Consider the following 25213-nt stretch of genomic DNA (forward strand, 5'->3'; position numbering starts at 1 on the left):
TGAGATGTAACGGAAAGTGAAAAGTTCAGAAATGTGGGAGGAAATGCTAGAAACTCCCAGGAGTAAACTTCAGAAAGTACTTCTTTCTTCGTGGCATCCTTAGCCCTGAGCGCTTCAGAGGAACGCGGTGAGAATCGCTCCAAACTTTTGGTCCATTTTCACTATGGTCAGGTTAATGCTTTTCATCTGTAGGAAATACCTCTGCAAGAAAATATAAAGTAGCTTGAAAATAAAACTGGGTAACACAAATAGACGGTGGGACAAATGAATCAGTGTAAATCGGGGATTTGGGGGAAATTTTCTGGTGCGTGAGAGCAGGTTTCACACGGCAAACAACTTCCCGCTTTACTTTGGGAAGCGGTGTATACCGCATAAAAATTGTGCCATATTTATGTTCATTTTACTCTTTCTTGGGACAGAGCTGGTGATGGTAAAATGCATTCAAAGCAAAACCACACAGCAAACTTCACTATTTTATTTGGAGTCTCTTACATCTCTGAAGCGAGCTGCTCAGCTCTCTGGCACAGCTGATTTTGCATTCCTACATAGAAAGCAGACTTGAGCTATAATTACACAGAAATGTTTATACTGATTTCATGGATAATAATTTTGGTTTTGGAGAAGTTAGATATTACCCCTGGATTTTTGGAATATTTTGAAGTGAACTTCTAAAGACCCAGCGGTGATTACATATTTCGTGTGACCCGTTTGTTCCCGGTGCCCTTTGCAATGTTGCACAGTTAACCACGATGCTGAGAAGATGTCGCTCTGAAGATCTGCATTGTGGTGCTTGCAATGGAAAGGCAGAAGAGGTTGTGCAGGGGTGGAGGAATGTGAGACTATGGGACAGGAAGAGGGAGGGAACGTAGCATTTAATGTATACTTTATAAAAACAATTTTGTACCTATGGGGAGTGAGGAAGCAATAAAAGTAATGCTTTAAGTAGTGCTAACATAATCTAAGTGCAGATAGTTACCTACCATCTGTTTTTCAATAAATAGCTATTATGCTAATTTCTGTTTCAATGCGCAACAATTAAAGCGCCCTGGTATTCCTGTGATATTCAACAGCTGTTGCCTTTGAAGGTTTTATTTATCTTTCTGAAGTGCAACAACTTCAGTTTCGTAGTCAACTCTCCTTGAAAGTGTTAGTTTTTACGTAGAAAATTGTGGTCCATCAAAACGCAAACTTGGGTCGTGCCTGAACAGCAATCTTCAGCGATCGTCTTCATTAATACTCTGATTTCCCTGGAAGCGTGGTGCAGAACTCGCGCTGTTAGGGATCCCTCGGTAGGACATCGCTTGTAAACGCTTCTGTGCGCGTGCAGCGCGTCGTCTCGGCGCTTCACGTGAGCTCTGTTTGCAAATAGATGAACACAAAGGGGTCGTTCTGGTGAGCGTTTCTGCGCTGTTGGCTCTTTGTTGGCTGATGAGTTGACTTGGGAGACAGAGAGCCAAGATGAATTCTCAGCCCTGTGAGAGTAAGCAGTACAATTTCCCTACAATCATAACCAGTGCAAGGAAATTAGATCTCTAAGTGGGTTGAATCTGATTTAGTAATAAGTCAATTTAATCACTAATGACTTCAAACGCAGATTTTACAAGGTGATCAATGGCAGTATAACAATGATCGATGAATAGCATTGCGTTTAATTGGATTTTTATGGGTATAATATAGTTTTTCAGAGTTAATGTACCATTGCATTGCTTTGTTACTCTTTTAACTCAAATTTTTAGAAGAAATGATGCTTCAAAATGCTAGTTGGTCTTTGAAATATTGTTGTAAGGGCACGTTAATAAAAATTAAAATGAAAAATTAAACGCTTGCTTTTAGTAATTGAATTTCTGATTTTGTTCGAGTTATTTGGCCATGTGTTTTTAAAAACTGTTTCTACACGGGGGAAAAAACCACATTCTTCATAGTTCATGGTAACGAGAAGACAAAATATCGAAGAGTAAGGAGGAAGGTATACTGCTCTGAATATGAATCCCGAGTAGCTGAGTAACTCCCCTTCCTCAGCAGTTTGACATAGTAATCTTCCCTCGAAGTAATCTCCTTGTCCCACGTGTCCTGCTTTAATCTATCGGTATTTCTGCAGTGTGCCGCAAGAAATTGATTTTCGGTAATTTTAATGGCTGAATAACTGGTCCTGTCCCAGAGTGTTTTTTCATATTTGCAGTGGCCAATGTGGTAACTGAAGTCAGTGTTCTGGATAATAGGTTTCATTAGTTTTGATGCCTGAGGTAAAAAAGCAGTAGGTGGGAATAAAGACTGTTTTTGATGTCTAGACGTTCATTTCAGCTGTTGCTGCAATATGATACATTAAAAGGAAATATGTAACATAGCTCTGAGGAAATATGTATTCTTTGAATCTAATTCTACTTTTAAACTGCATAAGGCAGTGTGACCTGAATTATTAAAATGTGGGTGGCTGAATTTCTTAAAGGTATAACTATCTCTGCAATGCTGACACAGTCTCAACTTGCTTTCTCTCCTTCCTTCCTATATTTCTTTTAAGTAAAATATGTCAGTTTGGTCACTGAAGCAGAACAGAGATCTTATTATCTTTTCGCTATCTCTGCTGGGAGACCTAAAATTATTGAAGTATTTGCTTTGATATTTTGCCGTGACTTCTCTCCTTGAAATTTTTATAATGGTTCTTTTTCTTTGAGAACATGGCTGCCTTCATAAAAAATTGTTGGACACTTTGAAGACCTTAATATCTCTGACTTGAGAATAAAAAAGACCCCAAGCCAACTAAGCTGCTCATTAATGTATGTTTAAATTATAAATTTCCAGTGTAAGTCTAAATTATTGTAGTTGCCTTTAATTCTTTTAACATCTGCTCTGCAAGGATAAACTTACAAATCAGCACAAATGTTCTATTCATTTTTTGAACCTATGAAAACAAAATGATAACAAACATTTAAAAACTTTCTAGGGGAAGGCTATCTGTTAATTCCCATTCTGTATGGAGATTAGCAGTGAGATTTAGCACCTCAATCATAATCCGTTATGATAAGCGTCAAATACGCTTTTTCCTTTTTGGATTTTCTGCTAATATTATCTTGGCAATGAGAAAATAAAAAGTATTTTCTCTGTGGAAGGTTTGTTTGCAATTGAAAGACACTGTGTTCTGTTCTTTTTCAGGTGTTAGAACCAAAAGGTTTTTTACCTTATTCCTGTGCACGCTTGTACGTTGGATAATGGTAACAGGCAGGTCCTCAGCTGTAACAGTAACTTTGGGTTTTCCTACACAGTGCCCTGTCAGCTTACACAGAATTATTTTTTTGCCATTGTATCTGTTAAAACATTGCTTTGGTGTTTTATTAGCTTTCCTTGAAAATTTTAATGACTACTTATATTTTCACTTTAAGTCTTGTAGATTGAAACAATGATGCCTCTTCAGATAAATGAATTAGCCAGTTTTGTACAAGAATATTCTGTCCCAAGTCTTCCCCCCCCCCCCCCCCCCCCTTTGAAAGATACTGAAAATTTCATGCTTCTTTTTGGATCCATATGCTTCTTTAGTGCTCTCTATCTCCACTGGATTTAGAGAGCGTATACTGAGAATGGTACAGTAAGGGCGGTTAGACTATCTCAGCTAAGCAGTTTATAGAATTACAGTTAATGGCAGAGATGATGTGACCTTCTTGATTTTTTTCCAAGAATCCAGATTTTTAGAGATGGAGTATTAATAGGATTAGTTGTTTATTTCGAGAGGTCATTTCATTAAAAAAACAAACAAACAAAACTAACAACACATGTAGTAGTTGCTTATTTCGGTGAGAAATGTAGCGGTAAAGTTACGCCTCTGTTGCAGGACGAACAGCGAGAAGGGGATGAACTGCCTGTTTTACAAGAAAGTAAATGCTACTCCCAGCTGTTATCCTTGACTACTCTGAATGCCCACATGCTTAGATAAGGTAGTTAGCATATACAGAGAAATATATATACACACACACGGACAGAGATATAGGTATCTAGCTATATAAACCTGTCACAGCAGATGATCAGTAGATCTGACAGATCACACAGGTGAGAAGGAGCTTGGACTCCGGGAGGTCATCCAGTCTGACGTCCTACTCAAAACGGGATTGCTGCAAACAACGGATCAGATTAGCGCTGGCTTTGTCCACCCAGGTCTGGGGAAGTGGTGACCCACAGTTTTGTCCCATCTGCTTTGTTGCTTCTCCGAAACTCTTGTCTCCTCTCTGACTTCCACAGAGGAAAAAGTAGTGACCTGCTCTGTCGGGCTCTTTCTCTTCCTAAAATTCAATCTTTACTTGATTCTTCCCCTAGAAGTTTTCTTTTTTGAAGATGGCTTTCACAGCTGTTGTATAGTGTCAAATTTGTTGCCTCTAAAGAGAAATATTTCAACTAGAGTAACAGAAAATACCTTCAGGACAGGATATAGGCGCTTGGCATAAGCGTGTTTCTGAGCCTGTGCGGCACCTGCTTTCTGTTAGCTGTGTGCCTGAAAATGCTGTCAGGCAGCACTGGAAGGCTGAGGAGGGCTTGAGCTGCGAGCACTGAGTGTTAAAAGCATTACAAATCATTGTGTGGACAGACGGAGACCAACAGTTATTTCCTATTCTTCAGTCTTCAATAAGGAATTTAAAATATTCTTCAAAATCTAAAATCTAGTTACAGTGTGAGGAACTTTGCAATGTGCAGGGATGGTCTAATCTCTGGTGTTTTGCCGAGTTTTGTTACCGGTCACCATTTGCATCTCGAAGTTGAAACTCGCTCCAGTTATTTAAGCTTTTTTCCTTTGGAGACTGGATCAGGAAGCCAGAGAGCAGAGAGAAAGCGAAATGCTGCCGTTCTAGTTTTTTCTCCCTGTTTTTACTGCAAGAGGCATATGTACCTACTTTCAGTTGTGAGACGGATATTTTTAGTAGGATAAAGAAGTATTAGAGGTAATTACAGTAAGTATAGTACATCAGTATATCTGGGAATCAAAGGCGTTATTTATTGTAGGAAAATGGTTATGAAGATGTCTTATGATATGCTTAGAGTTAAATTTCATAGGGAAATAATTATATTTCCATTCTGTATATAACTTACGTGAATGCTGAGGAATAAAAAAACCAATTTGGAAAATGAGAATATTGAGGGAGGATACCGCTTCCGACTTTCCCCTTTTCCCTGTCCCCCTCAATTGCAGCTCCTCAGCCAGTCCGATCTCCTTGCCAGGCCTGACCCTGGGGACTTGCCTACGAGAACCTCCACCACGAGGTGAACGTCGCGCTTTTCCTAGCCTCTGGGACACATTCCCTTGTGTAGCCGTTCCTTCCCCCGAGTGCAGGATGACCATGAATACAGCTGTGGTGTTGCGCAGAGAGGGAGAGCGCTGCCGATTTCCATTCCCTCGTTTTCAGTCCCTTCCGCTGGGATAGGTAGGCCTTTCATGTCACGCCGCTCCTGTGGAGAGGGGTCTGCCTTATGTATATATACACACACACTATCTATATATGTATATACTATTCTTGGGAGTAGCTAGTGAGTTATGATTGAGAACATCAGAGCTGGCTGTGAGAAGTTTCCTGGAAAATCATGGAACAGGTTCTTGTCTCTCCCATTTTGCCTGAAGTTCTTACTGCAGGGACAATGCTGGCTTCTGGCACGGATGCTCCGACAGGATTAGGGTGAAACTCCAGAAGAGCTCGGTGCTGTGTAATAGTGAATTTCTTTTGACTTCTGCACGTTCTGCCAATTTCTTGACGCTGTCTAAAAATCTGAATTTTTATTTAACTATGGAGTTTTCCTAGAGGTGAACTCGGGTGATCTCTCTCATACTGTAATGTGTAACTGTTTACGTATTTGAGAATTGCGTAGTTTTTAAGTCTTGCGGTTTCTGAGGCTTCAATAGTTCTGAACTAGATAGAATTTATACATCAGTAGTTCTGAAAATGCATGGGGATCCTGAAGTTTCTGAAGAATACTGTTGTAAACGTGAAAGCTGAGGCCACGTGAAGTTGTAGCTAGTAAACACCTATAGCGTGTTACACACTCAGTGTCAGTAAGGTTTTGCAAGCATTAAAGGGGCCTTTAATGGTTTTACAGGGAAAGATATTTGGCTCACGCTTGTGCCCAAAAGCACAAGTCTGCCTTTTCATTCTTCTGAGGAAGTAACCGTGCTATTCGATAAGGTGATTTAGGTGCTAAAGCCCTGGCTTTTTCATTCTGTAAAAGGAGAGAGACTCTGTTACCGGTATTAGCATATCACAACATTACATGTTCAAAAATGTGCCTCGTTTTGTTTGAGGTTATATGACTTACGGTTACTGGGAGAAGCAGCAGAATAATGAACAACGCTGGGTTTTGAGGCTTTGAAGCTGTAATTGAAGACTGCTGGCAATATTAGGATTTTTCATACAGCAGAAACTCCTTAGAAGCTATACTTTAAACATGATTGTAGAGTAAACTACAATAAAAATAGTAAACTTAGATAATAATCTCTGCATGATAGACGTGCTGTTGGAAGGTTTCATCCTTTAAATTGGCCAAGGAGGGGTGTTAAGTATTCAGTTCTTGCATGCTGTAGAATTTTATGTTGGCATTTCTAAAGAACTGCAGAGTATTCCTGCAAAATTGAAATGACAGACAATTAACAAATTCTTACTCCTTGACAAAGTTATTTAATCATCTGTTGTTACTCTGCAGTGGAGATTGCATCTTCTGGCTGAGTAAGATTTAGAATCTACCAAAAATAGTTTTACTCTTGGTAGTTTTAGCATCCAAAAGCAACGGAGAAAGGACAGCAGATATTTTTGAGGTTTGTACATCCTTCAGGTACTCATTCAGGTGCCTAGTTCATGCTGCACTCCGCTGTGAGAGATTAATAGCTTTTTTTTTTTTTTTTAAACTCTCAAATCTCTGCAGTTTGGTACTGAGTTTACGGTTTTTATTTTGGAATAAAAACTGCTGTGTATTTCATATATTTGCTGTGCATTGCTGAGACTGCAATAGTTTAAGTCAGTACAATGGAGGAATTTCACTGGAGTGGCAGTGAGAGGTTCGGGATAGTTGTTTAATGTTGTTTAAGTTATGTAAATTGATTTTACACCTTTAATGATTCACTTTGTTTCTTGATTGTCTGCATCTGCGGTCAAGTTTTAAAGGATCTCTCAGCAGTCATGGCAAACAATGATCATGAATTCCTCACCCCTCTGCTTTAATATTGAGTGCTACAAACAAATGTGTTTTGCTTTTAAGCTTTTGTGGTTTGGTTTTTTTTTAAATTCAAAGTTGGTGTCTTCAGCAAGCAAAGATTAAAGCTGCTTTGGCAATATAGGTAATAGTTGAAACAGCTTCGTAAAACACGCTGAAAATTAAAGCTGTTGGAGTTATGTTTTGTATAAATGTTTGTATTTCCCTATTCTGAGCATGTTGATATTTTATGTTTTTGTAGTGGTGGAAGAAGGATTGTGGGAGAATGGACTTTCCTATGAGTGTAGGACCCTGCTCTTCAAAGCAATTCATAATCTTCTGGAAAGGTAAGAAAAACTATTGCACTCAAATATTTCATTTTGATATTTAAAATAATGCAGGATACCCACAGACCATTTATATTATTGCTGATCTTAAATCACATTTTTTAGAGGTAGAACTTCAGTGGAAGAGATGCAGGGTAGAGATGGATCTCTTTAGTCGTTGACTCTGGTAATGTATCATAAAATGCTCTGCAGACTAATTAAACGCTCATACAAAGAAGAATGTTGATATATATTGCATTCTTGTTGGGGAGCTGTTCCAAAAGCAAAAGAAAAAAAGTTTTCACCTTCTTGAGGTGCTTATAGAGAATAATTGTATCTGACCTCCAACCCCTTTGATGAGGTTAAATAGTACATATCTTAACAGAGAACGTAGAAAGATCTTAAATCAGTTCTTCCAATCATCCTAGTTACGTGCATGTTACAACTTGACTAAATTTGTCCACAATATTCAGGGTGAAGTTTAGCAGTTCCTGGCTCTGACAGCCCTCATGTATCCTAGCAGTGCTTTCTTTTGTCTTGATTATATATATAAGACTTGACTACAAAGTTATTCTGTGATTAGTTAATACACTTACGGCTTTTTGTTCTTAATCCGGCTATCAACTCTTGAGCTTACTGAAGATTATCTTGTTATTAGGCCTTCAGTGTATGACATCGTATCTTGGATGTTCCATTTTATTCCTTCTCTATTACTGCAGTTCTTCAGGTCATCATCACCTTCCTGTATTCTGTTTCAGTTCTTCTTTTTACAAATTTGGAGATCTTCTCAGAATTAAGTGTCATTAGGCTACTCCCACTTTTTCTGAATTTATTATAATAATAATAACAGGAAAATACAATGCACCTCTCCTGTACCTTTGTGTTACAGTAATTTTGCAGAATGTAGCATTGAATATTTTTTCTTTCAGAAAATAAGCTAATTGAAAATACATTAATCTTGTCTCATTTAGTATCCTATTTGCTTTGATGTAGATTTACTAGTAATCATGTTTGCATTATGTTCCTGAGCTTCTGTTTCCATGGGTGTAGTAACCGTACCCTTGACTGTTGGTTACCTGTGCAGATCTGCTAGCAAGTGAAGTCTGAATGGCTGCCTCTGGGCACCTACGCACGCACAAGGACGAGTTGTTGTATTTCCTATTTTCGATCTCATCAGTCTTTTTAGGGGATTTTTACATAAGTAATAGACTGCTTAGAGTGAATAAAAGTGTAAAAAAGAAATTCCCAGTCTAGAATGTTCGCTAGTTCTTTTGTAGCGTTGCAGTATAAAAGGGAAAAATAATTTTATGAGTGTTTATTAGTCTGTGGTACTTTTAAGTATGACTCCTAGTGGATATTTTTATTCATTGGACCTTTAAATTTGCAAAGTAAATTTTTAATAAATTTTTTAAAATAACTTAATTGAAATCAGTTGGCAGAGTTAGCAGAATTGTTCTGTCCAGCTGTGACTGAAAAGTCTTCAGAGCTCTTTTTCTTTCAGCAATAGTCTTTGAAGTACAGTTGGTCAACACACATCAAATATTTGCCGAAAGCCTCATGTTGTGTCACCGTAAGCTGATCTGACTCGTGCCACAGTCTTGGCCACTCGCCCTTGGGGACGAGAGTCCCACCGCTCTCTTGCCACGGGCCGACAGCAGCTCCGAGGTGGCCGAGGCGGTGGGGCTGGCCACCTTGCTCCGGAGCTGGGCAACTGTCCTAACCTGCTCGTCGGCTGGAGCTGCCATGGAGGCATGCCGTCAGGAACACCCTCGTTTAGAAGTTTTTTAATGAAATAGTTGTCAAGGTGACTTAGGATGATGGTTTACCACACATCTATCCAATTAGCTACCTCATTTTTACAGTTTTATAGCTGTGCGTATTTTAAGTTATACACTTTGGGGGTTTTTTTTCTGTTTGCCCTACCAAATCTTAAGTTAACATCGCAATTTTTTTATTTAAAGTAATAGCAATAAGTGTGTAGACTTTATTAGAAAGAGGAATAACACTTTAACTTTTGAAGGTCCATTTTATCCTCTGTTTAAGAAAAGCTCGATTAATAAAAAAGAAGTCTTGAATTTCTTTTTGATCTTATCGGAAAGCGACAGGGCTGTTGCCTGTGCTTGAAGTTTTGTGGGTTTATTTTGGTTTATTTTGCAGTGAGTGAAGGACAGATTTCCTTCTCTCGGAAACCTCTCGTGTCCCACCAAGACGTAATATTCTTAGCAGGGCCGTTCAGTATTTCTGACTAGCTGCGGCCGTGGGGGTTTCAGCTCGTACAAGGAGCGCGGGCCTCTGCGGGAGGAGGCCGCCAGCTGCCACGTGCCGCGCAGAACCGGTGCCAGCCGGCTCTGTCACGCAGCAGATCTCCCGCCGGCCGGCGGAGCCCCCAGCGCCACGGCTCAGCCACCTTCGAGGCAGAAAGCGGCCGCTGGTGGAGAAGGGGCGTGACAAACTGGTGCGGCAGGAAAACCTGGCGGCGGGAAGCAAATGGCGGCAGGAAGAACCCTGGTGTAGGCGACCCCCGCCGCCGCACCGAGGAGCTGGGAGGCACCGAGCGAAACCTGCACTGAAAACACGGCATGCGGTGGCTAGGAAGAAGGGAGGCGAGGTGTTTGTTTTAAGTTACCCTTTCTTGCCCTTCCCAGGGTTATTTATGCAACTGTTTTTGTTTTTGTTTTTGTTTTTTCCCCCCCTCACTACCCAAATTCCTGATCAGAAGTTTATGTTAATTGGCAATTCAGAAAACGTTAGATCATCTGAGGGAAGTAATACTCAGAATATTATGGTATTATTTCATAATCATTGGTGTGCCCTTGTCAGGTCATTTTTTTTTTTTTTTTTCATTTAAAAATCAGAAATAGGAAAGGTCAAGTGACAGTGAAATGCTCTGACAGCTGTACTGCTTAGGAAGAAAATATCACTCAGCCCTTACTACAGAAATGAGCCAAGGAGTTCAGAGTATTTTATGTCCTTCTTTCATATGATTAAATAACTGCTTTTAAATGTATACTCATTTGGGATTTTATGACCAGTTTTGTTTGTAATTGTTCACTCGGCCGAATCTCTGAGGTCCACGCTTCTGCAGTCATGTTTCCCATTTCATACAGGATTATACCCTAAATAACCTATGATTTAGTTTAGCATGTGAGGGTTGGCTGATTTTTAAGGCCAAGTCTACCCATGAAGACTTTTTTCTAGGAAAATAGCATTAATTTGAGGCAGTTAAACCTGCCATCGTGAGACATGATGACGTGGCATTAAAGGGTGTGTGATGGGGGAGAGTTTATTATATTTTTTGCTAGTACAGATTATTTTCTTCAGGGATCTGATGTAAACTTCACAGACTTCCTTTTGTTTGTATAAAGCGCGCTGACGCTGACAGACTTTCTCTGATCGCAGCTATTTCCTAGGGAAGCAGTTGCAGAAGCATACTTTTTCTTCCCACCAGCACAAGAGCAGCCTTTAGATCTCTGCTGGTTTAGCTTTCATATTCAGTTCAAGATATTGGTATATTCAACTGAGCTGGATTCTTTTTGCTTTAATTGAGAAAGTGCTGTTAGAATTTTCTTCGGCCTAGCTTTAACTTTGGAAAACCCTGCCAAGTTTATACAGAAGAATTAGGAGCATATTAGTATCTACATTGTCTGCCGTCCATTTTCTATGTCTTCTAGCTATGCTTTTGAAATATACAGCACACAGTTTTTCTAAACCTTGCAGAATGTAATTTCCCAGAAGGTTTCATGTGATTTTTAATTTTTTTGTTTTGTTTCTGCTAATCTCTAGCAACTGCTATAGAAATAAACCATTGGAAAACTTTGGAGGAGTACAGTTCTTCCATCTAAATAAAGAAATACTGATTAGACATGAAATACATAGGGAAAGCTCATATATTGCTTGTAATCGTAAATGAACCACCAATTTTTTGTGAATTTTTGAAACATAAATATTTACCTTACTGAAAAATATACCTTCGTAACAAATGTCTGTATGTGATCCCTTGGGCAGTATGTTCAACTGCATGTTTAATGTATGAAGCATACTTGAATTGGGTTGGCATATTGCTAGTGGGATTCATCTGTACAGGTGGACTTAGAAAGGCATCAAGCACTCCTTAACTTGCCAACCTAAATTGGTTATTGATCACTTTGCATCCTCACTGTTTGGTTTTTGTTTGGTTTTGTTGTTTTTTCAAATCACAGAATATACAGTTTCTAGAAAGAAATTGTGCACTTCTCAAGGGACCACAGAAAACAGGTAACTTATTGCTCTAAATTTAGTGACATGGGAGTACGTTTGTTGGAGTGAGGTTTTCTGAGAGAGGAAACAGTAATTATGGAAGTTTCAACACCTGAAATCATGCTGTGGATTATGTGAAGGAAAAATGGTTCATTGTTAATATTTAGTTAACACAATTTCCTGTCATTCTTCTACTATACTGTGCCATTTACGTGCCACAAATACAGGAATGCATATTCTTTATCATGAAGTCTGAGAGAAAAGAATATAGAAAAGAATCACTGCTATGAATTGTCTTTGTTCAAGAAGAGGAGTTTGAAAAATAGGATGATAGATCATTCAGCAAAAAGAGTAGCATGGAGCGGAAAAGATCCTGTCAGAGACGAGGGGAAAATGCATACGTGTAGATCAGCATCAGCGACAGCATCATGAGATGGGACTGTGATTCTCTGTGAGTAGCATGGGAAAACAGAAAGTGGCAAAGTTACGTGGAACCCAAAAGCTGCAAAGTTGACTTCAATATGATGGAAATTCAGCTGCTTAATCCCTTAGATTTACTGTCTTCAAAGACTGCTTTTAATTACATCTTAAATTGTAACTAGTAATTGTTGCTGTAATTATTTTCTAGGTGCTTGATGGATAAAAACTTTGTGAGAATTGGAAAATGGTTCATAAGACCCTATGACAAGGATGAGAAGCCTGTTAATAAAAGGTAAGGTGGTCTACAGATCAAGTATTGTTCCTGTCGATGTTTTGTATTACATGATGGTAATTTGATGTTGCATTCTGGTGGTAGTTTTTCCACTTCTTTTACCGTGTAACAAGTAAAAACACAGACGCTATTTATTCACGTCCGTAATACACACAAAGTAATTTTTCAGGTTTTGTTATGATAATTTAAGATAAGAAGGTGAGGTTGGTATTTATCCCTTAACTCCACAAATACCACATTTGTTTGTATCTTTTGAATAGCATCTGCCTGTTTCTCTCATTATACAACAGAATTCCAGGTAGTTATAAGAAATTATTTGAATTTCTGGACACTTAACCCCAACCTGACATTTTAAGCAGTCAAATAAGTAGCGTATAGCTTTCCTTACCTATTTTCTTTAAAGATGCCAGCCTTGATATACAGCTTTCACTGATTAGGCAGGCTGACAAATCAGACCTATAGGTCTGATTAACGCGCTTCTCTTGCAGCAACCTAACCATGGAAGAGGGCTAGCTGTCTCCACTTGCTCATTGGTATTTCCTCTCTTAGCTCGAAAGGTTACAGTGTTCTCAGATCTTCTGGTACTTGCATTTATAGTCATCCGCTAAACAAGCTCTGTCAAAAATAATCTGAGTTAAGCTGAAATACAGATTTTCTAACGGGAATCATTTTGACAGAACTGGGTTAGGAAGTGACTGAACATGCAGTTATGGTGGAAGATTTGAAGGTAATGAGCAAGCGGAGGTGAAGCGGGGTGGCAACTTCTTCATCCAGCATAGCTACAGTCAGAACAGCGTGCCTGATGGCAGCTGTAGGCACAGGTGGAAATCGTTCTGTAGATCATACACACCTTCTCCCTCTCATCTCTTTATCTCCCTGCACTGTCTTACAAGAGAAATGTCTTACCTCTGTTACAGTGTAATACCACGAACGGTTGGCTTCATTCTGTAACAGACTCTGTGTTAATCAGGTACTTCCAAACAGCAGTTGTTTTTAAGACATAATGCAGTCATTAAACATGGATTTGTCTCCTTTCTAAAAACAGAAAGCATTAACTTAGCATGGGGCTATCTCTTTTCTTGCTATTTACTCTTTGTGGCGAAGCAGACTTACACTGTGTACATGTAACCTTTGATTTCACATTGATCTAATGGCAAGAAGCCATTGAAAGGTCCAGGGTTTTTCATACGTTTCTCTGTCCTGGCTGTACATAACCACCTTCCTCCCTCATGTTTTCTCTGCTGCTTTTCCGATCACACCAAGATCTAGTTTAATTTTCCGGGAGATTAGTTCCCTGAAGTGACACAAGAAGTAGTGTCTTTTCCAGCTTCTGGAAAAGGGAGACAGCTCCTTTCAGCAAAAGCTATTTGTTTTATCAACTTTCCTGCAGCTTTAGTGCTCAGATTAAATGTATTTGCGACTCTCATGTCTGTTCCTGGTGTGTATCAATTTAAGAACTGAAGCATCTGGTACAGTAGACGGTGTCTGTCAAAAACAGCAGCAGCACTGGCATTGCTTCTTTAGAATTCTGGCAGATTAGGAGGTCCTGTGTCTTATTTACACGTGTGTAACACAGAAATGCTTGTACAGTGAGGTGATCTGTAGAGGATAATTACAATTGTAAATGTATGTACAGTATGCACATAAATAACTGGTCGGGAACATGTTACAAAAAACGAATTCATGTTGAACTTTAAATTGTATTTGAAGTATTCCTGTATAAAAAACTGACATTTTTATAGAGCATTTTAGGGTTAAAGGATAGGCTCTTGATTTGAAGAAGATAATGTTTGTTGTTGGTTTGTGTGGGTTGTTGGTTGGCTTGGTTTTTTTTTTTTTTTTTTTATAAAGTACTTGTCACTATAGATTCTATGCATATACGCCATTTTCAAAGCATTTATTTAGCAATAATAACGAAGGCCTAATTTGAGATAGGCTTTGTGTTGTTTCAAGTTGTTGAATTTTCTGCTATAAATATATCTTTGGAGTTAACTAATCGTACTGAAAGATGGTAGTAAAGACTGCAAAAGTTGACGGTAGAGTCAACTGTGGACAGTAGCAGCAAATAGCAGGAGGCTTTGGGGACTAATTTGTCCAGACAGTTTTTATTTAATCTTCTAAGCTTTCTTTCTCAATATAGCACAAAAAGCTATCCTCACAGAAATTAAGTGGTTCGCATTAATTCCATATAAATTCGTTGTGCAACTCTTGCTCTAAGCAGTTGCTTGCTGTGGATAAAGCAGTAAGGAGCAGTTGCAGGAAGAAGAGGCCAACTGAGAGTGTTTAGGTATTAGCACTGTGGGTAATGCCTTCATAACCAAAACCAGTGGTATTTTAGAAAATAGTAGCTAAACGCATGTTAATAGATAAAATACTGGAAATAAGTCGCAGGTATGTACAGTGACTAGGTTGAAGTCTGGGAACAGGTCATCCCTGTTGAAAATGCATGCACTGTTCTCCTTGAATGGGGGAAGAGAGAGAGAGATAAATCTATACAGATGTATACCCCGCTTGAATGGAGAAAAACTGAGCAGGTGTCGTTCTGGCAAAGAAGTACAAATAGTTCCAAAGTCTGCTTTTATACTTCTACTTGTGGCAAAGTTAGTCATCTCAAATTCCCAATATCCTGAGTTACTAACTTCATTTCAGGAATATACTGAGAAGTCTTGGACTGGGTATAAATAAACAGGGAAGGAGTTAAAACTCATGCGGCTGGCTTTCAGGGAGTAAATTCATTCAGGGCCTGTGATTTTTGTGAATGGCATGAAAGGAGAAGGGCGGGGAGGTCTGTGATTTTAGAATGAAGTCAGAGATGAAGTGGAGCATGGCAGTGGCCGTGACCTAGTTAGTCCTGAGATGTGAAAAGGAGGTGTAAGAACAATAGGTGACCTTCTGAGGCAGGAGTAGAAACAGTAGGCAGGATGAGCTTCTCTGGTCTTTTCAGGAGGAGCGAGGGAGGAGCAGAGGGAGTTACAGACGGACCCGTATGCGGTTTTGTTTTGCGTACAGCGCGAACCAGATGCTTTTGACAGGAAGTTTAGCACAGAACTTGTGGGTTTTCTTTCCCGAGTATCTTTAACGCTATGTGTCACTAAATAATTCTTCATGTTTAACTGTCTGTTCTACAGCAGTGCGTGTCTAAAATATGTTTCCACGCTACTTCTGGAAAATGGCAAACTTGCTCATTTGTCTACACAACTTCCTAAAGGAGATCTCTATGTTTGGAGTTTACAGAATTTGTCTGATACGAAGCATTGATAATGCCTTCCACTGTGTGGTGAAAATTCATCCTCACAGTCTATTCAGAATCAGTTTCCAAGTTTTGTATGGGTTTTTTTTGGTTTTGGAAAGCACCACCATAAAATGTTAAACATCTTACCGACAAAAAAAAATTATGACCATCTTATGCAAGAATCTTTGCTGATTATTTTAGTGATTGTTACCTTGGTGTAGTACGAAATTGGGGGGACAAATCAGTTTTGTTTTGAACTATATGAGCAACTTAACATCAGTTGTTAAGCTGTTTTTAATTTGCTTAAATGTAAAGAACATGTGAAAAAAAATTGTTGCTTTTTGTAGCTTAAATAACTGATGGGACATCCTCTCTTCCAAAAGTCTGTTAGGTTATTTTTAGCCTTAAGAAGAAAAAAAGTTCCATCGGTGAAATATTTCCAAGTAGAGTTTGTTTCTTTTTTTGTTACTAGGTGAGAAGACTAAAAGACAGGAATGATACCTAGATAGCCACGTTACCCTCTGTGCGCTTGAAACAGTGCAGATGGAGGAGTCGAATTACAGTTAGGCTGCAATGAAATACAGTTCTTTAATTTCAGTTTCCAAGTAGATTTCTGTTTGTTACTGTCCCATAAGGCAGATGATTGTGACAACCTCATGTGATGCTGATAGAATATAGAAATTTCTGAGTTATGAGTGCATGGGCTGTATCTTAATAAATAGAATATCCTAAGCATTCACGTGTCAACTCTCCCCACCTAGATTTAATCCATGAACTTTTACCACTGTAACAGGGTTCGGTCAGTACATCCATATCCAGGTTTGCTCAAGAGCTGTGTTCATTTCTTTGCAAGCATCAAAATTGGGCATTAATCAGTGCCATCAAAACCTGAAGACGCTTTAAGCAGTGCTTCCTTTGAGATCCTGGAAATTATCATTGCCTTCAGTTTCCTGGGAGCAGTCACAGGACTTATCCAAGGAATATCTAGATCAGTGGTACCAAAATTGACACTGAGCATAGTTGCAAGCAACGTTGTGTGCTGCTTTCACTTTCTGCCGTGCTAGGAACTCCTGGCAGTCAGTATCTTCATATGAAAACGTCAGGTTTAGTGAGCCCTAGAGAAGAACCGCGGTGCTGTGCCAGGAGGAATTGGAAACGAGTGGAACTGGTGCCCAAGGCTGGAGCGCCTTGTCTGAATCTGATACGGAGGTTTGGTCCTGGCACACGACATTGCACAGATAATGTCTTTTGGCAAATGGTATTAAGGTGTTTCATTAAATGATGATATAATTCAGTAAAAGCATGGTAAAACAAGTTTAAGTGATCTATTTAAATTTTTAATAAGATTTGAATTCCTCAACTGAGAAATGGTAACTGATTGATTGTGCATGTACAGTTCGCTGCAATGCAGTGAGAATGTCCCAATTTAAAACTGGAGGGTTTTATTTTCTTGAATTTGAGGAAAAACAAGCCATATAAATTGTTTTAATTCTGCCAGTTGGTGTACTTGTGTTTTAACCATGTTTTTAAAAACTTATTAATGTGATCATATGTTTCTTGAGAAGGCTGTATAGTGATACCATATATGTACAGTGTTGCCAACTAACACCATCACAAATGAGGAAAGACTAGGAAAGAAAATAATAAAAATCAACCTGATTTAATTTTAAATAATGTGTGCTTATTCCTGACTTGTCAAATAAATGTGATAGAAATACTGAGTAATAAGAAATACTGTGTATTTTTCAATAATTCTTCCCACCCCTGTAAAAATAAGCTTTTCTATTTCAGTTTAAGAGGCTCAGTTCCCAGACAAATATTTTCACATTTTTGAGTTTTAAAGTCTGAAATGTTATGTTCATATTTGCTGAGTTTCTTCTCAGTCTTACTTAGGTTTCAGTAAAATCGTACACCAAGCTAGTGTATTATAGCTGTGGTTGGGTTTTTTTTGTTTGGGTTTTTTTTGGGGGAGGGGGGTGTGTGTTTGGTTTTTTTAATTGGTAATCTTGTGTGTGCTAAAGCTGAATTAATTCTTACCTTCTCTGAAATATTGGTTAGTGTACCCAGTGGAATATGGTCTGCATTCATATTTTAGCAGAAAGAATAGATATAAAATATGGATTACAAAATAAGTGTTTTCACATGCATTTTTCAGCAAAAGCTGGTATCATTGATATCAGTATGCTCATACTTAAATATAATTGTTTTAAAGTAATTTAATATAATTATATTCAGGTATCTTAATCTAATACCATTAGTAAATACAATGTATTTTTATGTTATGTAGACAGAAGACAGTAAAACATTATTAACAACTTAAGGTTACTTAAGGACACTTGAGATGGTTTGGGAAAATGCTAATCACGCACTACCATTGTAATTACTATTATCTATTGCGGATACATGCTATTGGTACTCTTGGGTTATTTTGTTTGTGTTATATTCCATATCTTGTATGTAAAATTCTTGATTGAAAACGTTGGCACACTGTGCAGGAAAAAAAACATTTTGGACTGAAGTCTTAATGTTCGTATGCTTTATTACCAAAGTAACTTTCTAGATAAGCTATAAATTAAGGAATATTCTGTATTCAATTCTCTGATGTTTTTCATTTAATAATGAAAATAATAAAACTATTCTATAAGAGATGGTAAGAACTCTCACAGAGTATACTGTAAAATTTTCATTGAATATATTAAGTATATGACCCAGTTTGCATTACTTCTGCACAGCTCTACATTATGGTATGTAGCTATAGCCGTTATTTTTTATGAATGTCCTTCAGTAAATGAAACGGGAAGGTAGGCTGGTGTACTTGTAGCAGCTACCGCTGAGGACTACTTTCTTCATGATAATGACCCAACCTTTTCATCTTCCTTTCCTGGGGTAAGAGCATTAAAAAGACAGCAGCAAAGCAACCCCAGACACCGATTCTTCAGATTCCTTGACCCTTGCCAATCAAGATAAAGTCCTGGGAACAACAGAAAGACTCCCTACGTGGGGTCATTGGTAAGATGTCACTGGAGCAGCGCTTCTCGTGTGCTGCATATACCCAGTTCAGCTGATTGAAAGGATGCTGTAGAGTATCTTACACAGCTGTTTGCTGAATGCATGGAACTGAGCCAGGCAGCTCAGATAAAACACAAGGGATGTTGATAGGTGTGCCATTGGTTATTCAGTGCTGTGATACTTTGCATTTTGTTGATAGAAGACATGAGTTTGAAATTCCTTCTTTGCAAGTATACCCTTGTCTTGATAACAGGGGTTATGTTATTGCAGTGACCCCTTTGTATGGATGCAGCATTATCTCAGAACAGCACTGCTGCTAATGAAATTTATGGTGGCGCTTGCGGTGTGTGTCTTGGAGTGCCTGTGCATCTCTGGCAGCCTCAATGTAGATCGTGGGTCCCTCATTTCATACAGAAATTCCAAAACGTGGGCAGGATGGTGTGAGGCAGGAGGGTATGCAGCAGAACTGGCAAAGGTGGGTCATCTGGCGTGGCAGAGTCTTGTAAAAAGATGTGTGTAAGCTCCGGTTGTTTGGCTTCTAGTGAGCTTCCAACACAGAAGCAAGATACTACTGACCAACCTCTAACAGTCTGAGATGAATCAGTAGCAGAATTCTTACCCCATTCTGTCTTCAGAAAGAAAAATACTGTCTGGCCTGCTGCCTTTAAAGGTGGCCTGTTATCCTATGCTGTACTTGAGCCAGTAAAAATATTCAAGGTGCTGTCGCAGTATCATAGAGCTTTCACAAATTTGATTTTGGTGAGGTGCCTGAGACTTTGGATTGCCTTTTTCCTTCTGAAATACTCTGAATCCATCTATTTTCAGCGTATGTTTGTAACTGCCATTTCCTTGTCGGATTCCGAGGAAGCCAGGACATACGGGATACGTGTGTTGGGATATATGTTTCCATGTGCAGCCAGTTACACAGTTCAGGTCACCTCTTTCACCATTTTGGGGGGTATGGTGGCATATACTTTTGTGGATTCCGGTTTATAATGCAGCTTGGTTCTCTCTGGAATTTTGAAATTAAGGATCTTTTTACTGATTTAATGAAGGTAAATGAACAAATATATAAAGGTGCTCTTGTCATCTTTAACTTCTGGATTTGTAAAACCTTCTCTTGTAGTTATTATTTTCTGGCAACATTTATTGTATATACGAATATTTTTATATATAAGGTTACTGGAATGCCTACATATGTTCCAAATATTTGCATTATTTAAGGTAACTGAGACACTACATTATTTTTCACACTTTTGTAACTTTTAAAAAAGATGGGTATTTTGAACGAGGGGTATACAAATGCAAGTAGTTCAAGAAAATCAGAGTTGTGTATTTCTGTTGTCCGTTTCTTTTCTTTTTTTGTGCCTTATTTTTATTTATGTAGTTTAGAAGTGACTTGGTATCTTCATTAAGTGCTTTTGGATACACTTGTGTCAGACACTTGAACTTCAATAATTATATATGAAGCCTGGCTTAATCAGGACTTGGTGACCAATTAGTGAAGTCCCACTAATGTTTAAGCTCCTTTTCTCATTATACGCTCACTATTGGCACTGTATATAAAGGATAAACTAAGTGCCCCTGATGTGCTGTTAATTAGATTTGTCAGGACTCCCAGTTGCACTGTCTGCCAAACACAAGTGTTGTCACTTACTGTATCAGTAATGAATTGACTTAAGGGCCTTTGTAGATATTTAGAGGGCCTTAGTATTGAATACTTAAATCTGTTGCAACTATAATTGTAGTTACAGTTGTAGCTCTGCTTATTGTACTGCAAGAGCGTCCACAAACAAGAGAGATCGGCTTTCTTGAATTTCTGAAAATCAAGCTGGATTTTGTGCTTAAACTGATTTTAAATCCTTGTAGGCAGTATGTGGTCTTTTGAGTTCTGCAAAAACAGTGGCACTATAGGATTTGTTTTCAGTCCAATTCAGAAGTAAATACACTTCCTCATATTCCCAAATAAAATGGGTGCCTAAAGCCAAAATATTCTTCAATCTCTCTCCAAAAATAGGAAAGAAAACTTCAGTTGAAAGCAATTCCGCTGAATTAGTTCAGTCAACAATAATACCTTTTTCATTTATTTTTCTGACGCTTTTATACCTCTTTACAATAACTTAATCTTGAAATACAACTTTGTTTCAGAACAGAGTTACCTAGGTTGTTTATTCTGAAAGTCTGTTTCCTGAGATTTATGTTCACTTAAAAAAATTTTGCCAACCCTTATTTTCTGAAGACTAAAATGGGATTGTACTGCAGTATGTTTGATGGATTCCCCACATCCCCGCCTCTTTTAGGCAGTATGGAACCATTTCATTCTTGGTTAATCTGTCTGCTAGCACACCTTCAAGCATTAATGCCATTTTTGCAATCTTGGTCATTCTAACCGGTTGAAATCATGATTTCAGACTCTTGTTTCTCCATTCAGCCCCCCAAATCTTTCTTTCCCAGTTTTTGTCTTCCTCTTAATCAGTTTGGTTGCGTATACCTTTAGTGAGTTCTCTCGAGTGTGAGCTGTAGCAGGCAGTATGCCCGCACAGAGTTCTGGGCAGCTCAGTAGTCTGTAGAACAAGTATTTTAAAATATTGCAAAATAATGTCATCTTTGTGCAATACCATGCTATCCGTTAGGCGTTGTGCAATCAGGTTGCTTGTTTAAGAAATCTTCAGATGATGGACTATTCTGTGACTGATATATCAAAAAAGTTATGGAAATGCTTACTGCTAAAAGATAATTGGCTGGAACCATTTGTAAAGTCGAAGCGAAAGCTGAATTAGTCTTCTGAATGTTTTTAGTGTTTTGGCTTGTTAAATTTTCAGATTCAGGATAGCAACGCAATTTTAAAGTAGCTTGTCTGTGGTATTAATTTACTGCTAGTTTAGAAGAGAGCGAACTTGAATGAACACTGGGTATATCGTACATAATCTAAATAAGGCTATATAAACCAGTTCTTCTGTGTAGGACTAGTAATATAAACAAACCTATGTTCTTCCTTCTGATAACGAACCGGTGAGCTGTAGGCCATCCTCTTCGTGACTAAAATGAACATTGCAGAGGACCAATCTGCTGATGTACAGTAATTACAGAGTGGATACATCTTAAAATATATCATCATGAATGAACTCTGTTAGCTTCAATTTACTTGGCAACTGAGTAAAGCAAAGTAAGTTTTAAAGTGTGGCTCCAGTCCGTTGTCGAAAGTACAGAAGTAATGCTCGCTGAGGTGTTCGAGTTACTTCTTCCCACCTTTCTCCCTTCTGTTTGCTTCCGAGGGCTTGTTCTTTTCTCCTACATAATTACTGTAACTGAACTCTGGTCTGAACTCAGTAATATTTCTTTTTAAGCCTGTCTAGAACGGGAGGCGCTGCAGTTAGAGCAGTTGTGTTTGGTGGTACAAACTGGACAGAGTTTGATTAGTAAAGTGTATTAAGAAGCCACTGGTTGTTACTTTGGGATGCTTTCTCTGCGTGCATTGTAGCAGGAAGTATTGACTTGTGACTAGACTTTTACTTCTCATCTTTGAAAAATCTCATATTGGAAAAAGCAGCTTTTTCACTGAAAAGAGTGGGGCAGGATGGGGAGGGAGGAGGAGGTTCTGACAACAGATGTGTGATCAGCTGCCTGCATACCTCCCTCGAACTGAGATTTGGGGTGAATTGTTGAGGAATTTTGCCCTTTGAGGGCAAAACCTCAGGAACAAGCCTCTTGTCCTCCTGCTTGAAGTTGCACAGTACACGTTGTTCCTTCAGTCTGAACTTCAGGCAAGTTATATGTGGTCTGAGCCTAAGGCGGGCTGAAGAGCATGTGTGGAGCAGGTCATTTCTCAATCACAACTGTTGGGCAACTTTCAAGTGCTCTTAGTTTGACAGAGAAGTGACTTCATATGTTCTGAGCGTATGCACTTACGAAGTTGAGAAATCCTGGGCAAGGGAGCAAACACTAGATAAAATTTTGAAAAAACTGGAGCCCCTCCCTGTGTCTGGGTCTGAGCTGCCCAGCTTCGCTTTTGGTTGGATATATCCGCTTGGATGGCTCTCCTGCTTCTGACTTACAGTGTAGGCAGTCCTCTTTTTCGCTGTCAGTCATAGCAGACATTATGTTGAAGTTTTCTCTCTAAAAAATCAGTAAACATAAAAAATACCCATAATAAATCAGACTGCATTTAGTCTCTCTAGACTTTATCCTGATAATAAAGCTATGACAGAGTAATTACTAAGGAGCAGACCTGTTTTCCAGGTGCCCAGCAAAGAGCTCGTCTCTTCCAGTATTGACAAACTAATCTTCTTTCCCAATAATATGCTTCACACTGCCATCTACTGACATCGCGTTTTGTCATTGCAGCAGGGGATCAAATGATGGCTTGCCTCTGTGGGTAGAACATGTGGTCCAAACTGCTTTGTTGTAATTATACCTCGGCAGATTTGCCATTATCATACTTGGATGTGGATACTGTTCTTCAGGATTTGAAGTACTACTTTTGGATTGGCTTATGTCTGTTACAAAGACTTTCGATTACATGGGAAAAAAACACTCTAAATCCTGAAACTGTTTGTGTAGAATTACTTCAGTCAATATTTTGGTCAGGGTTCATCTACCCAGGGAATTGGAGATCACGTATACTCTGATCTCAAATGACTCGTGTGGCAAGGCCTTTTGAGCCTGGGTGATCTGTAAGAAAAAAACCAATCGTTCCTCATGCATCATTGGATTTCACAGTGTCTATGTGAACCTCTTCTGTGTGTGACTTTCAAGATATTTTCTTCCTACTTGAAGATACTTCCCCCTTTTCTCTCCACCCTTTCTTCTTGGCTTGTCAGTCAAGTTTTCTGTGGATTTCTAAGAATCAGTTCAGCTTTAGACTGAAAAGCAGTTTTCTTAAGGTGTATTGTGTAATGATTGCCATCTTTAAGTTCAGCGGCGCATTACTAGACACCAGAATATCTGGGAAAATTAAAACTTGCATGGAGAACAATTGCCCTCCCCTGATTTTCATTATTTAATCGGTCTGAATGTTATGGTGACAATTCTTCTTTTGGAATTTCCTCCCGGGAGAAGTGGGAGGAGCCACCACCGTGTAGGTAGCTATACGAATCATTCAAGGACTTCCAAAATACAGCCGTGTGATTCACGACTTGACATGGGAGAGGGAGAGATGGGTCCTAATGGCCACTCTGAGTGCATTCATGACAGGACTGTTAGGAGAAGAATCTTAGAAGGACAAGATAGTAATTCAGCGGTAGATTGTATTTCCCACCAGAGAAGGGAATTTTCTGTCTTCTCGGAGGAAAGCAAGCCGCAAAAATTACTTTGAGGGATCTCATCTCTTTTTAATCTCTTCATGCTACCAGCTGTTAAAGACATGAGGAACAGCAAGTGTTTTTTGGATGATGATATCAGTACATTTAATTATATAATTTCCATCTGCTGACTGGAAAGCTGATGGAGAAGATCTGAAGGAAGAATATTAAAATACCTTCTTTTTTTTTTTCCTTGTTGAAGGATCCAACAGTCTAATTTATGGAACTGGATGTCTAATGTGTGGAATTATCTTTTTACTAGTCTTCAGATTACATAGATTATGTGTGCACACACAATGTTGCTTAAACCGCATTTATGATCTGATGTTTGGAAGAACAGTTCCCTAGCACAGGGACATATAGTGGAATTATTTACTGTCCCACCCAATTCCTAGAAAAAGATTTAATTTAGGAAGGAGCGGAAATGTTGCCTGAAGAGTTTCAGATCCTGCCTACTTTGGACACAGCCATGAGACAGATGTGGCATTTAACCAAATAAGAATAAAACCAGTGTAATGTAGTCACTCTGGATGTTTCAAGAAGCTGTCTGCTATTATGTGCTTCTCGTTTCTTAAAAAGAAATATACCCAGATACTCTTCTTAAATAATCCCTTAATGTAAAAATGGTCTCCAGCAGTGGTCAAAAGTGGAACAGCTTAGGGAGGACTATTAGGTCATGCCAAGAATACAGTTATTTTTCTGTACACTCGGTCAGCTTCCTGCTGGGTTTGGCAATACAACTTGACATATTTTTGTGTTTAACAACTGTTGATGAATTTTTCTTTTGTGCGTTTAATTGAGTTTGAACCCACACAGAATTTGAGCATGCACAGATACTTGTTGGTAATTAATGCCATAGCTCATCTATGCAACGGGTGGAAAAAAGTCTGGGGTTTTTGTTTTAATTTTTTCATTCATTAATGTAGTGTTAGGTCTTTTACTTCCTGTATGAAGGAGAGAATGTAGCTATCTATATCTTTTTTTTTTTTTTTTTTTTGTCTCAATCCTTTTCATTTTAGTACATCTGCTCTCTCCCTGTTCAGTTAATCTCCTTCACAATGAAGGCTCCTTATATTTTTAGCTGTTCTTTGTATGGAAACTACTCCATATTTCTTACCGTTCTTGTTACCTCCTTGTACATCTCTTATTTCTACTGTCATTCCTTTAGATTGAGGAGATTCAGAATGGCACCTGGTTTTATATGAATACTTCATGGTTTTCTGGGCTGTTGCAATGGTATCTT

General features: G+C 38.7%; 1 protein-coding gene across 2 annotated transcripts in view; it reads left to right on the plus strand.

Moving 5' to 3' along the window:
* MED13L (mediator complex subunit 13L) overlaps positions 1–25213 on the plus strand; it is a 206004-nt gene that overhangs the window by 89399 nt on the left and 91392 nt on the right. Inside the window, exons 3-4 of one of the 2 annotated variants that reach the window (XM_082325468.1) lie at positions 7418–7502; positions 12346–12429. The exons of the other annotated variant lie outside the window; for it this stretch is intronic. Of the exons in view, the coding sequence (XP_082181594.1) occupies positions 7418–7502; positions 12346–12429 (169 nt within the window). The remainder of the gene's footprint in view (positions 1–7417; positions 7503–12345; positions 12430–25213) is intronic. 2 annotated transcript variants of the gene reach the window in all.

The sequence above is a fragment of the Platalea leucorodia genome, assembly GCF_965183815.1.
Source record: "Platalea leucorodia genome assembly, chromosome: 12".
Taxonomy (NCBI): Eukaryota; Metazoa; Chordata; class Aves; order Pelecaniformes; family Threskiornithidae; genus Platalea; species Platalea leucorodia.